This window comes from Corvus cornix, chromosome 5 (assembly GCF_000738735.6).
Source record: "Corvus cornix cornix isolate S_Up_H32 chromosome 5, ASM73873v5, whole genome shotgun sequence".
Taxonomy (NCBI): Eukaryota; Metazoa; Chordata; class Aves; order Passeriformes; family Corvidae; genus Corvus; species Corvus cornix.
Genome location: NC_046335.1, coordinates 16,455,622 through 16,468,670, shown reverse-complemented (window position 1 = coordinate 16,468,670; position 13,049 = coordinate 16,455,622). Strand labels below are relative to the sequence as shown.

Genomic DNA, 13,049 nt, shown 5'->3' with positions numbered 1-13,049 from the left:
TTTTCATTCGATACAGCTATCCCTTAAGACATCCTGAAATAATATAAGAACTGTTTGAGAAGAAATTGCTTTTCTTTTTCTTCCAGCACAGCATGAGTGTTCTAGATGATATTCTTCTATGAGACACTTTATAGAGACAGAATTAAACTCTGTAAAGTTGATACCTTGAAGTCTAGTGTTCCTTCAGCCAGTCTAAACAGATGTTTCAGATGAAAAACTGTTCAAAAACAGTTTCAGTATCATGAAAACCAGTGTCCCACTTTTAGAAAATTGAGACAATTACGGTTCGATATACAGTTCTTGATTAAAGGAAAGACTCCCTCCTATTCATCTATTTCTCTGCTGAAAAATTCATCAACAACAATTACTTGGCAGATTTAGGGGGTATTTGATGACTTACATCACAACTGCATTGCAGAACCATTTCCTAACTGGAGAAGAAGAGCCTAACTTGCCCATCTGTTTCTGCAACATCACAGTATCACTGAAATGATCCACCTGACTAATAGGATGTCCTCTGCCTATTATCAAAGACAACTCCGAGCACCTTGGAACTCCAAGACAAACTCAAGGATGCTTTAGGTGAAATTCCCATTTCTCTTAGCACTCAAAGCAAAAACAAAAAAACACAGACACTTCATGTAAGCTGCTTTCTTTCAGCTTAGAGAAAGCTTAGACACTCGTACAAAATGGCTTGAGAAGAGCCTTGTGTAGACATCGCTATCGCTCTTTGCAATATGGATCAATATTAATCATCTTCAAAATGAGAATACAGGCTGCCATAAACAGGTGGTAAGAAAAAACACACAATGACGTGTCTTTGTAAAATAGTCTCTAAAAATATCATAATGAAAGCGGCTCTGCTACTTTATTTTTAGTATCTGTTTTTTGAAGCAAATTCTTCACCACAGTATCAGGATCTGAAGCAGTTATGCACAGAAAAACAGAATTAAAATAGAGGATTAGTCTTCATTTATCCTTGGTCAAGAATGATGAAGATTACTTACAATACTAATACTGACTTAGGTTAAAACCATAGTCTATCTTGAACCATCCACTGAATCATATGCTAAAATTGGAAATAGTCATCTTTCTGATGAATGCTACCACAACCTCCAGGTACTTGTTGAAGAATGCAGGGGTTGTTAGCAGGCTGGGTGAGAGGAATATCTAGCTCTAAATTCCTCTCGAAAAGTAAGATTAGGGAGAAGGAGAGAGAAAGAAAAGAATGGCAACACTGCATACAGCTAAAAAAAAAAAGCATAGCTGAATAGAGAGTAGGAGCTCTCTCTCGCCTTCAGAATTCACTCCAAGAAGTCACTTCAAAAGTTTATTCAATTCCAGGGTACACTAAGATACATTCATAGTGAATGCTGATGTGGTCTCAATAGACCTAATGAACCTGCTTGCTACCTGTTGTTTTGTGGGGCACCAAATAACTGCCTTGGTAAAGTATTACTTTTCCTGTGGTGGTTCAACAGTTTCAGATAAAAACCAAAGCAAAACACAGAAGTTTGTCTAGATCATGACTACTACATATGCAGTTTCTCAAGTGTTCTTAATATTAATGCAGAAAAAGTAATTTTTTTAAGGGTCTGATAATTACTTTTTTCAGAAGGAAATACTTGGAAGGTATAACAGAAACACACCTCTTGGCTAACAACTGCTATCACAACTGTGGCAACAACTATCAACAATCCTGCTCCTGTTATCAAGTCTCCATACACCAGATGTTTCTCTGCAATTACACATCCATATCATGCTGCTGTGGTACACTGGCAAGAGTACACATGATCCTGTGCTAACAACGATAGTTACATGTTATTTAGGGAGCCTCCCTCAACAGCTCAACATCTACAGCAAGAAAGAGTATGGAGAAAAACACTTTTTCTTCCATATACGCCAAATGGCATAGATGAAAAGAAGTACTTCTAGTATTTCATTTCTCTTTCCTCTGAATTACACAGCTGCAAGGAAAAAAAGTGCATAATTAGGATAAAATCTCCTACTACAATGATTTAAGCAAAGATGCTCAACCTCAGACTCAGGTCCTGGGGATCTGAATTTGAATAGGATGTATTTAGGAATAGGAAATACAGAGCAAAATATCTATAGAATCTGACTGGCCAAACAAACTTTAATCTTTCCTTGTAAGCAAGCAGATAAATCTAGAAGCATGTTATGTCACATGTATCATTTCACCCACTCTTCACCAAAATCATCAGTATTTCAGGTAATTTATTTCAGACTCTTAAAAAGCACAATTATCCAAATGCGTTGAAGTCTAAAGATCATGATTATCATTAGTTCCAAATGAAGACACCGTATGAGGTGAGATTAATTAGATGAAGCATGGAGTTCTAAGAACAGAAGACACTGCTGCTTCAAGTGCCCAGTCCCAGAGTCCAGAAAGAAAGAGAAATGAAAAAACTCAAGTCCTAATTCACGACTATTAAAAAAAAACCAAAAAAACCCAGGGTAGGAAAGGGACAATGTGTAAAGAGGACAAGTATGAAATTTCCAGAATCCAAATGGGATCATACATTGATGTGCAGAATTCCAGGAAGCTGAGATTTGCTTTGTAAACTCCATTCTGGTGCTTCAAGCCTTCCCAGAGGGAAACTAGCTTGGGACTGAGAAAAGAAACTATTCCTACTCAATCCCTGAAACTCTTACTCTCTCTAAAGGTAAAGTTGAAGGCTCAGAGTACCTGAATGCATGGTGCATGCTGCAGTATTTTATGATGATTTTTCCCTCAGAAATCCTATAACCTTTTGGAATATCATTATGCCCAAATTAAAAAAAAAAAAACAAAAAACAACCCAAAAAAAACCACTAAGGAATTTTATCTAGGAGTGGTATGCAGCAAGAAGGATCCCAAAGGGGTCAACTGCTCTATATCGTACCCAGACAAAGATTTCAGAGCGAGGTTTCTGTAAAACAGCTGAAAACAAGAAAAATCTTGCAGCCTCCCACAGGACATTTATGAAGGCGGCCATTTAAAAATTGAGCTTTCTTCCAGAGGAGGATCTGGAAATCCTGGATCCAGAACTGATTTCATATTCATCTGGCAGAAAAAGCATGAAACACATGTTTTATACCCAGGAACAAGTTGCACTTAAAGCAAAGACATTTGCTTTGTCCACAATGTATCAAACAGTAAGAGCATTGGCTTGAAGAGGAATATCAGTACAAGTCTCCAAGTACTCATACTTTGTGCTCAGCACTCAGTAACTCTGGACCAGGAGCTACTTAAATTAAAATGAATGCTAAAACTAATCTTAGATTTCTACAAGGTTTACATTAAAAACATGAAAAATAACATATAGATATACAGATGACACTTAGATTCCATCACTGATTACTTAGCAGCAAGAATTCACAGCATCAGAGGATGTCTGACACTGGAAGGGATCTCTGGAGATCATCTAGTCCAACAACTCTGATCCAAGCAAGATCAACTAGAGCAGGTTGCCCAGGATCTTGTCCAGCCAGACCTATGGAGACAGCAGAAAAGTATGCAGAAAACATGTGCAGACCAACAAGCACTATTGGCAGAAAGGCTGCAAACTGATGCAGATGATACTCATGTAAAACCAGAAGGAGAAAATACAGAGCCAGCTGTTCAAAGAAATTTAATTTTACTTACTAACACCTTTAATTATGTACAGTCATTCATTTCTCTGCCTCTTAGGTACACAGTGGGTATGGCACCTTTTTCCTGTGTAGCTATATAGTACCTACACAATTTTCCTGCTTGACAGCCAAAACTTGCTTTGAAGAAAAATATTATAGGCTTTCCAATCTATTTATGTATAGGCAAATTTACTTGCAAAGTACCACTACTACTGAAATTTATTTTATGATGACACATATTAAGAACAGAAAACTGTTTCAAACTATTTTTTTTTTTTTAATATTCAAGCTCACCTGATTTCGTGAAATGTTAAAGCCATCAGAACAGCAAATAATCAAGCCAGGGCAGTCACAGTGTATCATCTAGAATACTGACAGGCTTACAATTAAATAAGATTTGGCCCATTCAGTCAAATGCAATGTAAAACCAAGAAATGAGTGTCATACCCAAGACTGGGAAGCACAAAGTGTGGGAAACAGGACCACCATCATCTTTGAGTATTTAACTGGAAGCAATTCTATCAACCACACTAAGGAATAATGATCAAAATTTAGCTTCTTCCCATCTACGTTTTGTTTAGGTTATAAATATCAAAGAATGACTGGGAGAACAGGAAAGGCACATGCTTTGATAGCTAGGAATTCATTCCAATCTTGCTTCTTGCCACGACTTATTTCTCAAAGGATAAAACGGTTTTTCGTTGCTACTAACAACAACAACAAAATACTAGAGACTATTTAGATAGAAGGCAAAAACCAAGCCATGGCACAAGGACAGTGGCTCTTGTCCGTTCTCTACCAAACAGCTATATTGCAGCACAGCACAAATTTGAGAGATGATGACAGTGATGTTGTCACAAAAAGATAAAGAAAATGATTGACAAAAAAGGAAATCACTGATTAATTTCCAGGTCATAAGAGAGACATTTTTCATCTCTGGGGTGACCCAAAGCTTAGATTAAAGCACATAGATGAGCCTCTGTTCCCCAGAGGCAAGATCTCGCAGTTCTCTACCATTTCCAATTTTCTTCTCCTAGCTTTCCAGGTCCACTTGGGAAGGCTCAAGTAAATTCTTGAAAGATAGTACCCTACATCTGTCAATCTCAGAAACAATTGTCTCAGGTACATAACTAGCAGTGTTAAGACATAAAGTACCTTTTGCCAACTTGGTTGGTTGGTGTTTTGGTGGGGTTCATTTTTTGTGGTGGTTTTTTTGTTTGCTTGTTTAGTTTTTATTCTACCAGCTGTTCCAAAAACAATAGGTCTCTATTCTGCCTTTCCTCAAACCCAGCTCTAATGCAGTCCCATTAAAGCCTTGATTAATGCACACCATTTTCTTCCCATTAAGGTAAAGAGACTGCAATTAAATAGTAAAAAGTAAAACAGAAGTGTAGCTGCAAGCTAAGCCCATGCAAAACTGAGTTTGAGATAAAGCACACTTAAAAGATGACCTACAACTTGTTCACATAATTAACTGCAGAAAAATATGGGAGGGCCTGTAAAGTGCTGGTGTTTTCACATCTTGGTTGCCTTTGTAAAAGTTTTATGGAGATAAATCAAGTTACTGGTCTCAGGTGAGCTGCATTCAAAATTCTAGGAATAAAAGGGATTTCCCACCCACTTTTTGTTAAAGAAACACAGTTTACAACTCTAGATAATATGAGATTATGGTATAGGATTTCAGCTTATGCATACAAATTCTGAGTGGAATCATATCAATCACACACAGGTCATCAGTGGGGTGGGAACTTGCAGAAAGTTATGCAACACCTCCTGAAGTAACTCCTGAGCAACTGATAACATCACAGATCAGAGCAGCTACTAAAAGCTGCCACTATGCATTCTGCCACACATTTGCTCACAGCAGGGAAATGCCCAGATTCAGCATTCTCCCTCCACAGCCTGGAGCAGAGATCAAATGCTCTCCAATTATTAAAGGTCTGGCTACCCACCTCACACTATTAGCCAGACAGCCTCACTTCTTCCAATTTATCTCAGTATCCTGCCACTTCGCTTTTTACAAAGCTCACTCCTTATCAGTGCACAAATTAAACAGCGTTCAGTGCGGAGAAAACTGTGAAGAACTGAACCATTAAATTCTAAGATTTTATTCTTATAAAGACAGATTCATGAGGAGGAGGAATGGCCCAGATTTGGTAGGGAAGGAGAATGGCTCATATTTGGTACAGTTAAGGACCTTCTGACCCCTTCTTTACTAACATGAAATTCAAACTCAAACAAAAGTGATATCAATGATCCTGAGTTTACGCTAATGAATTTATTTCCCTATAGAAAAGTTAACCATAACCTTTAACCCCTGAAGTTAGTTTAAAGGAACTGAGAGAAGCTATAATACAGATATATACCAGTATCTATTCACTGATAAACCTGGCTACTATTTCTTCTTGTAACTTTTAAACAAGGCAAAAGTGCAACCAACACAACATTACTAAATGAGACATCCAATTTCTAAAATAATTACATTCATAATATATAGAAATATCCTTATAAATGTAAGCAGTTATAAGCCCCAAATATCCCAAATACTTAGTTCATTTCACTAAGACCAACTACATGCTTCCTCACAGTTCCCCTCACATTTGCCCTTCACTGGCTGCTGCTACTGTTCATTTTCCACCAGCTGTTACACTACTCAGACCCCTGTGCGAGGCAAATCAGCTTGGCAAGCCAGCAGACACAGCAGGCCCCAGAACAAGAAGTACAGAGTTTACTGCTGGCCAAGCAGAGTAATTGCCACCTCTGGTGTTCATCAACACAAGGGAGAGGCCAGGAACACATAACCAGGAGAAGCTGCATAGAGAAGAAGCAGCTTGATTAAAGGCAGGAAGAAAGAACTCCTCTACATAATAGCAGCATGCATTAGACCAGCTTGGTTACTTGTGAAATCACACGCTAGCATTTTCTATTCCAGATGACAACACAGTTGGAGTACAAGCAGATGATCCACATCATCACTTACACTGTTGTAACACCCCTGGCTATCTGAAGAAACAAAGCTGTCAGTCAAAAATATGAGAACACATCTAACTACTGTCACCACCTTTGCTCTTCATTCAGAAAAATGTCTGTCCTTAGTAAGCTTGTTCTGTAAATGTGACAGTGAATGCATCAGGAGGAAAACAAAAACAGATAACAAATGAAGAGTCCTTCACTTCTACTTTTGTGGACATGCAAAAAGGCACGTCACATGGTCTGCAAACTTTTCTGGTAGAGATGTCAATCTCTTAGGAAAGCTTTGCATATATAAATCACACTACAAACTGTATGTTTGAAAACAAACAAATTTGGTAAACACCTTCTAAGTAGGGCATGAGTCCTAAGAGGTTTAGAAATCCCTTGTTTACTCTGAGGATAAGCTTTAACCATACATCTGAGGTCTTGTATTTCACAAGGCTGCAAAATGATGAAAACCGATGTTTCTATTTTTAGGTCCTACTTATATCAAGATAAGGGAGCAGCATAGAAGGTGACAAACAAGATTAGACATGTAAAAATAATTCATAATCTTTTGGTTTTGCTATTCTGCTCCTAACTCCTCTCTGTTCCATTATTCTGCCAGGCTAAGTATGAGGATAGGTCTAATAGAAGACTATAGAAACAAGGTGTTGAGAGGAAAGGCAGTCAGAGAAGTGATCACAGACAAGACAAATCACACAGAAATGGGATAGCAAAAGTACTAAGAAATTCACTAGGTAAAAAACCATTGTGTTACACTGTTGGTGTGTTTCCACCAGCAAACTTGATACCTGCAGGTAATGTTCTATTTTCACAGCAATGTCACAATGCCCTTGGTAGCATATAGATCCGTGAACTTCCTGGGCATCCATTCTCTCCCCGCAGTAATGCAATATTTCACACTGGCTAAGGTTTCTACAGAATTACATCATTCTACCTCATTTAAACTATAAAAATTCACCCCCTCAGTGCTTTTCCAGACAGAGGCATACATCTCACTGAACTGGAGCAAGGTCACGTTCCAATTGCAGAAACAATGAATGGCCGGAAACTCCCGTGGAAATCCATGGATCCTTTATTTTATCCATTCAGCTTGCTACTGAACCAACCTAAAGCTTCCTCATTTTGTTTCCAAAGGAAGGAAAGAAAACACGAGAGTACTGATGCCCTGAAAATGCCCTGAACAGACACAACCTTCTGACTGAAGTCTATTGTAGACACTTCCTATGAGACGCTACTGTTTCATCAAAAATACATAATGGCCTTGCAATCAGCTTTGCAACGTGATTGCTAGCTTCCAATTGTGTTTCTCAGTTCCAGGAGCACTTTGAAATACATTCTCATTAGTTTCAGATATTCAGCATTTAGTATTGTAACCTCTTCCAATATTCTGTGAGCAAGAAATTATGTACTCAAGGCATCCACTAACTCTCATGACCATGCTTCACCACCACGCTGTTCATTTGCAATGTTAGACAAAATTCAACAAGCAATCAAAATTTCTTCAGATCATTTTCTTAGGAGCAACCTTTTTAAGTTAGTTAAACCAGTTGGGAACACTCACAAAGTTTCATTAATGAAAACTGCTCTAAGATTTTATTTCTAACAACTTTGGGTTTTTCTCAGTTCCATTCAAGAAGTGATACTCAGGATGTGAACACTGAACACTTGAGGACGGCACCAAACAGGTTACAGTCTATCCAAGGACTGCATCTCTGTGACCTTCAGGGCAGCATGATGATTTCTATGCCAGCTGCTACAGTTTTTGAAAAGCCTTCTGTACTGGTTATAACTGGCAAGGTGCTGGCAGCAAAGGGGCTGCAGGAGTAGCTCCAGTGGGAAAAGGCCAGGGGTTGCCCTGCCCCAGGCCCAGCTGGTTCCAACAGTACCACAGCCAGACACTGCTGAGCCCTTGGCAAAACTGACAGCATCTCTGTGAAACTGTATTTAAGAAAGGTCAGAAAATGCCACAAAACAAAATAAAGGAGAACAAAAGGAGTGAGAAACAGCAAAAAACCATCAAGGTCAGAGAAGGAGAGGGAGGAGGTGCTCCAAGCCAGGTGGATATGCCCTGAAGGAACTGTACCGCGCAGAGAGCCTGTTCAAAGCAGGACTGCTGTCAGCTGGGGAGCTTATGCCAGAGCAGAGGAAAAACGTGAGAAGGAAGGAGCTGCAGAAAGAAACTATCTTTCACTGTGACCACTTTGCCCCCAGCACCACATGGGGAGGGGCACAGGAGTGAAGTTCAGCCTGGGAAAGGGGGAAGAAAAATTGTGACTTTCATATCTTTCTTTCTGTCTCAGTATCTGACTCTATTTTAACTGGCAACAAATTTAATTCAGTTACTCCAAATCAAGCTATTTTGCCCAGAGCAGTAAGTGATCTCCGTGTCTTTATCTGAAGCTACAATCTTATCCTATCTTTTTCCTCTGCCCCTCTAAGGAAGGGGAGAGACTGAGCAGGGGGGTGGGCATGTGCTGTTAGCCAAGGCTAACTCAGCACCCTGCACATAACAGTTTTAACCCAATCTTTTAGCAGAATGCTGATGAAGCAAAAGCTCAAACCAAGATTTGTGTTACATGGCATGAATCTCAGTACTGCTGCTGAGTCTTGGTTCTGAAGTAGAGAAATATAATACAAACAGGCTAAGTGGCTAACAAGTCTGAGGTTAAAGACCCTTTTTCATCCATCCATCTATCCATCCTTTGTGAAAAGCAATGCAAGTCACAAGCTTGACACAGAATACACATTTTCTATGATTCCAATTGTGACTACTACTTATAGAATAGCAAAATAAGTGACCAATTCATCAATATTTCTCTTCTCTCTTTTTCTTAAAGCTCAGCAAACTCAGAAAGCCTTTCAAATGCAATCCATCAGACACAGAAATTTGTTCTAGTGTCATTTTTATGCAACCAAAATCCTACCTAAACTGTCATTTATATTTGATCCACTGCCAGGTTTTATACACAGACTTCTATTAGGGAGTAGATAAGATCCATCAACAGAACTAAACAGGATAAACAATACAATAATCAAGTCCGCTCAAAATACTGCACCTCTCAAGTTCTGCATTTCATCAGAAGTACATACTATTGCCTTATGTATCCACACAGACCTTCATCCTAGGAGTTGTCATTGCTATTTCTTCCTTCATCTTATTTAGGCTCCAAACTTCAAGAGATGGGAACTTGCTAATGCAAAACACCCCAAATAGTAACTTGGACCAATAAACTTTTTGTCAAGTTGTCTAATCCCCAATTCCAAAAAGGAGATGTAACGGAGTCCTAGTAAAATAGCAGTCTATTCTTTTGCAATTGTGCAAGATGGAAAAGATTACAAGAGGCCTTCCCCAAAGGATTCATTCCCATCTGTGTTTAAAGAGCAATAAACACTATTCCTAGCAATGTTGATATCCTCAGTTGAAATGCTCCAGCATTCAAGAGTTGAAGCCAATTCCCTACACACCAATACATGGTCAGAATGAAGATCCTCTTCCCTACGCTTTTAAATCATTCCTATGACATATTGTTACACATTCAGGCAAAAACCAGATTTTTGTTATCCAGTCCCAAGTCAATTTGTAAAACTGAACATCAGTACAGAAGGATGCAGTAAGGTCCAGAGTACTTTTTCTTCACTTAATTGCTTCAGATTAAGTAACAAAAGGGATATGCATCAGAGTGCCTTTCAGTGCACATCTCTCTTCATGGGTGGAACACAGGCACTCCCCTCTCCTTGGTAGTCTCACTAGCTGATAACCTTGGCCTGCAACCTGTTAGGTACACCCAGATCTGGAACACAAACTTCCAGTTTTAGACACTCTCAACAGCAGGTGCAGGTATTTCACTAAATAAATTATTCTCCTCCTGTGTTACTCCAATACAAAAGAAGAATCCCATATGATTACTTAGCTTACTCACTGTTTATGTTCTCAGTTAGCCAGACTTGGAAGCCATGCACATTGATTTAATCATTCATGTGCTGTCAGAAAGAGATAAAATCTGCATATGACACTTTCCCATATTTTAAAGATCAGAAAATGCTTCAATAATTTGTATTTTGACTGGTACAGAATCTAGAAGATGCCTTCATAGGAAAATCACTGAAGTGTAAAGTTATGCAGATTGCATAATCTTCTCTGATATGCTTCAGCTAGGTAAAAAGTACACAGGTTAGAGAAATTCAAGTCAAACTCTCAATAACATCTCCTGCCTAGCTCTCCCTGCCTGTCTGAAATACCTAAGTACATCTTGAAACTATGAAGATTGTGCTTCCCAACTAGACAGCAAAAACATGCCTTTGCTTGTAGTTGTCTCTAACTAGTTCATAGTCTATCATTCAATGATGCATGTCGTGAAACTAAACATACCTTCCATCTTTTCAGTCATATTTATTTTTAGTTAGCATAACACCAGTGTCAGGATCACCACTCAGTTGTTTATAAGGCAAACACATATAATGTTACCTACTACCCATTTATTCTTAAATTCTTTTCTCTTTGAGTCAGGCTTTTCCTCTTTTATTTGTATTTCTACAGAGCTGAATCTTGCAGTTTTCTTCCCCATCTAAACGTGCAAAGCTATCATTTCTTTCACAACAAACTTCCAGTTTGTTGTCAATGTTATGCCTCATCCTCTCTCTGTTAACTTATCACCTCTGAATTCGCCCCAAGTTCTGTCTTCACAGACTTGACTGCACTCTGAAAATACCTCCAGGTCCACCTCAAGCATATGAGTGAGCCCAGAGAAGCAGACACTATCCCCATATTTTCTGTCACGCAGAATTAAGGCATCCGTGGCAAAGAGAACTTCCCTGTATCTCCCGCATTCATTACGTACTTCCATGCCTCAGAATGAAGCTGCGCTATATTGCTGAGGTTTGCTTTTAAAAGGAAGGACGGAAGCCTTCATACGACACGCTGTGCACAGACACTCTGGCAGTCACAGAAGGCAGAAGGACATTTAGGGCTTTATGCACGCTGTCAGCATGTGCGCCTGCAAACTGCAGCGCTCGTGATAAACACCGGGCTGCTCCGCGCTTCGGGGCGCCAGTGCACAGGGCCGCGCTCCCGGCCAGACGGAGCGTGGCCCCGGCTCCGCGGGGCTCCGGCGGGCGGGCACCCCAGCCCCGCGCCCGCGGGCGATGTGCGCGGCGCCTCCGGCCGGGACCGGGCCCTGGGCGGCTCCCGCCGCCCCCCGCGCCGCTCCCGCCCGGCCGGGCCGCCCCGACCCGCTGCCCGCCCCTCCGGCCGGCGGCCCCGCCTCCCCCGGCTCCGCAGGACCCCCTCGCCGGCCCGCCCGGCTGCACCTGCCGGGCCCCGCCGCCGCCCTCCCCGCGCCGCACCGTTCGCGATGAGCTTGGCCGAGAGCTGCTTGACGAGCTCGGGGATCCGCTCCCACTGGCACTCCGAGCGACACCGCTCGATCTCCGTCTCCAGCCGCGAGCCCGCCTTCCTGGTGGCCATGGTCGGGCCGAGGGGCCCCGGCGGGAGAAGGGGCCGGGGCGGCGGGCAGGGGGAGGCGGGGACGGGCTGCGGCGGCCCCGGGAGCGGCGGAACTCGAGCGCCGCGGCCGCGCCGCGCTGGCGGCCCCGGGAGCGCCGGGAGCGGCGCCCCCTGGCGGCTGCGCGCGGCGGGGGGGCCAGCGGCGGGGCCGGCCGGGCCTGGCGGGGAGCGCGGCCCGGGCTGAAGGGTCGCTCCGGCCGCCGGACAGCGCTGCCCGGGAACCCGCGGGAGGCGTAGGGAGAGCAGGAGGGGGAGGGAGAGGGGGAGTCTTCCTAATGCGACCGCCGCGCCGCTGAAAGTGCCGCTGGTAGCGGGCCGGTACCGCCGGGCTGCCGCGAGCACCGGCAGGAGCTGCCCCTCAGAACCGGCTTACACGTGGGGTGGGGATGGCACGTTCAGCTGATTCCATTCCTCCACCGGCGAGTGATGACCACAGACCGCCCCGCCTCTGCTACACTTGCCCCTTCCACAAAAGGTAACGCAAAATTAGTTCCTGCCCGTCTCCGGTCACCTCTTCGCCCACCTTGAAACCATTCACCCACGCTCTCTCGAGAGGTTTTAGTCCATTTAATGGCCCTCTCCCCTGGCTTTTCCATCTTTGTACCTTCACCGCGGTCTCTGCCGTCCCAGTAGCCGACAGACGCTTACACACCGTGTTCCAGACCAAGCAGACCCCAGCGTGGCCACCAGCTCCGGACTCACCTCCTCCTTAGTCAAAAACCATAGGGAATGCAAGGTACAGAGATTATGCCCTGTGTTTTGAGAAAATAAATGCATTTCCAACATTTAGCTGGAACAAAAACACTTGCTGAAACAATTCCGATGGTACTTTGTATCTTTATCAAACACTACATCACACATACGAGACACACAAGTTCCACAAACTTATATACACCTTGGAAAGCTGCTGCCATGACTGATTTTCACTGAA

At 42.3% G+C, this 13,049-nt stretch overlaps 1 protein-coding gene across 3 annotated transcripts in view; it reads right to left on the bottom strand.

The window, feature by feature from the left end:
• The window catches only part of TTC7B (tetratricopeptide repeat domain 7B), a 130,733-nt gene extending 118,552 nt beyond the window's left edge, over positions 1–12,181 (bottom strand). For 2 of the 3 annotated variants that reach the window (XM_039552569.1, XM_039552571.1), the window contains exon 1: positions 11,959–12,155. In XM_039552569.1, coding sequence (XP_039408503.1) covers positions 11,959–12,079 — 121 coding nt within the window. In that variant the 5' untranslated portion in view covers positions 12,080–12,155. Of the gene's footprint in view, positions 1–11,958 lie in introns of all 3 variants that reach the window. The other variant, XM_039552570.1, reaches the window with a different exon arrangement.
• Positions 12,182–13,049: the final 868 nt, after the last annotated feature.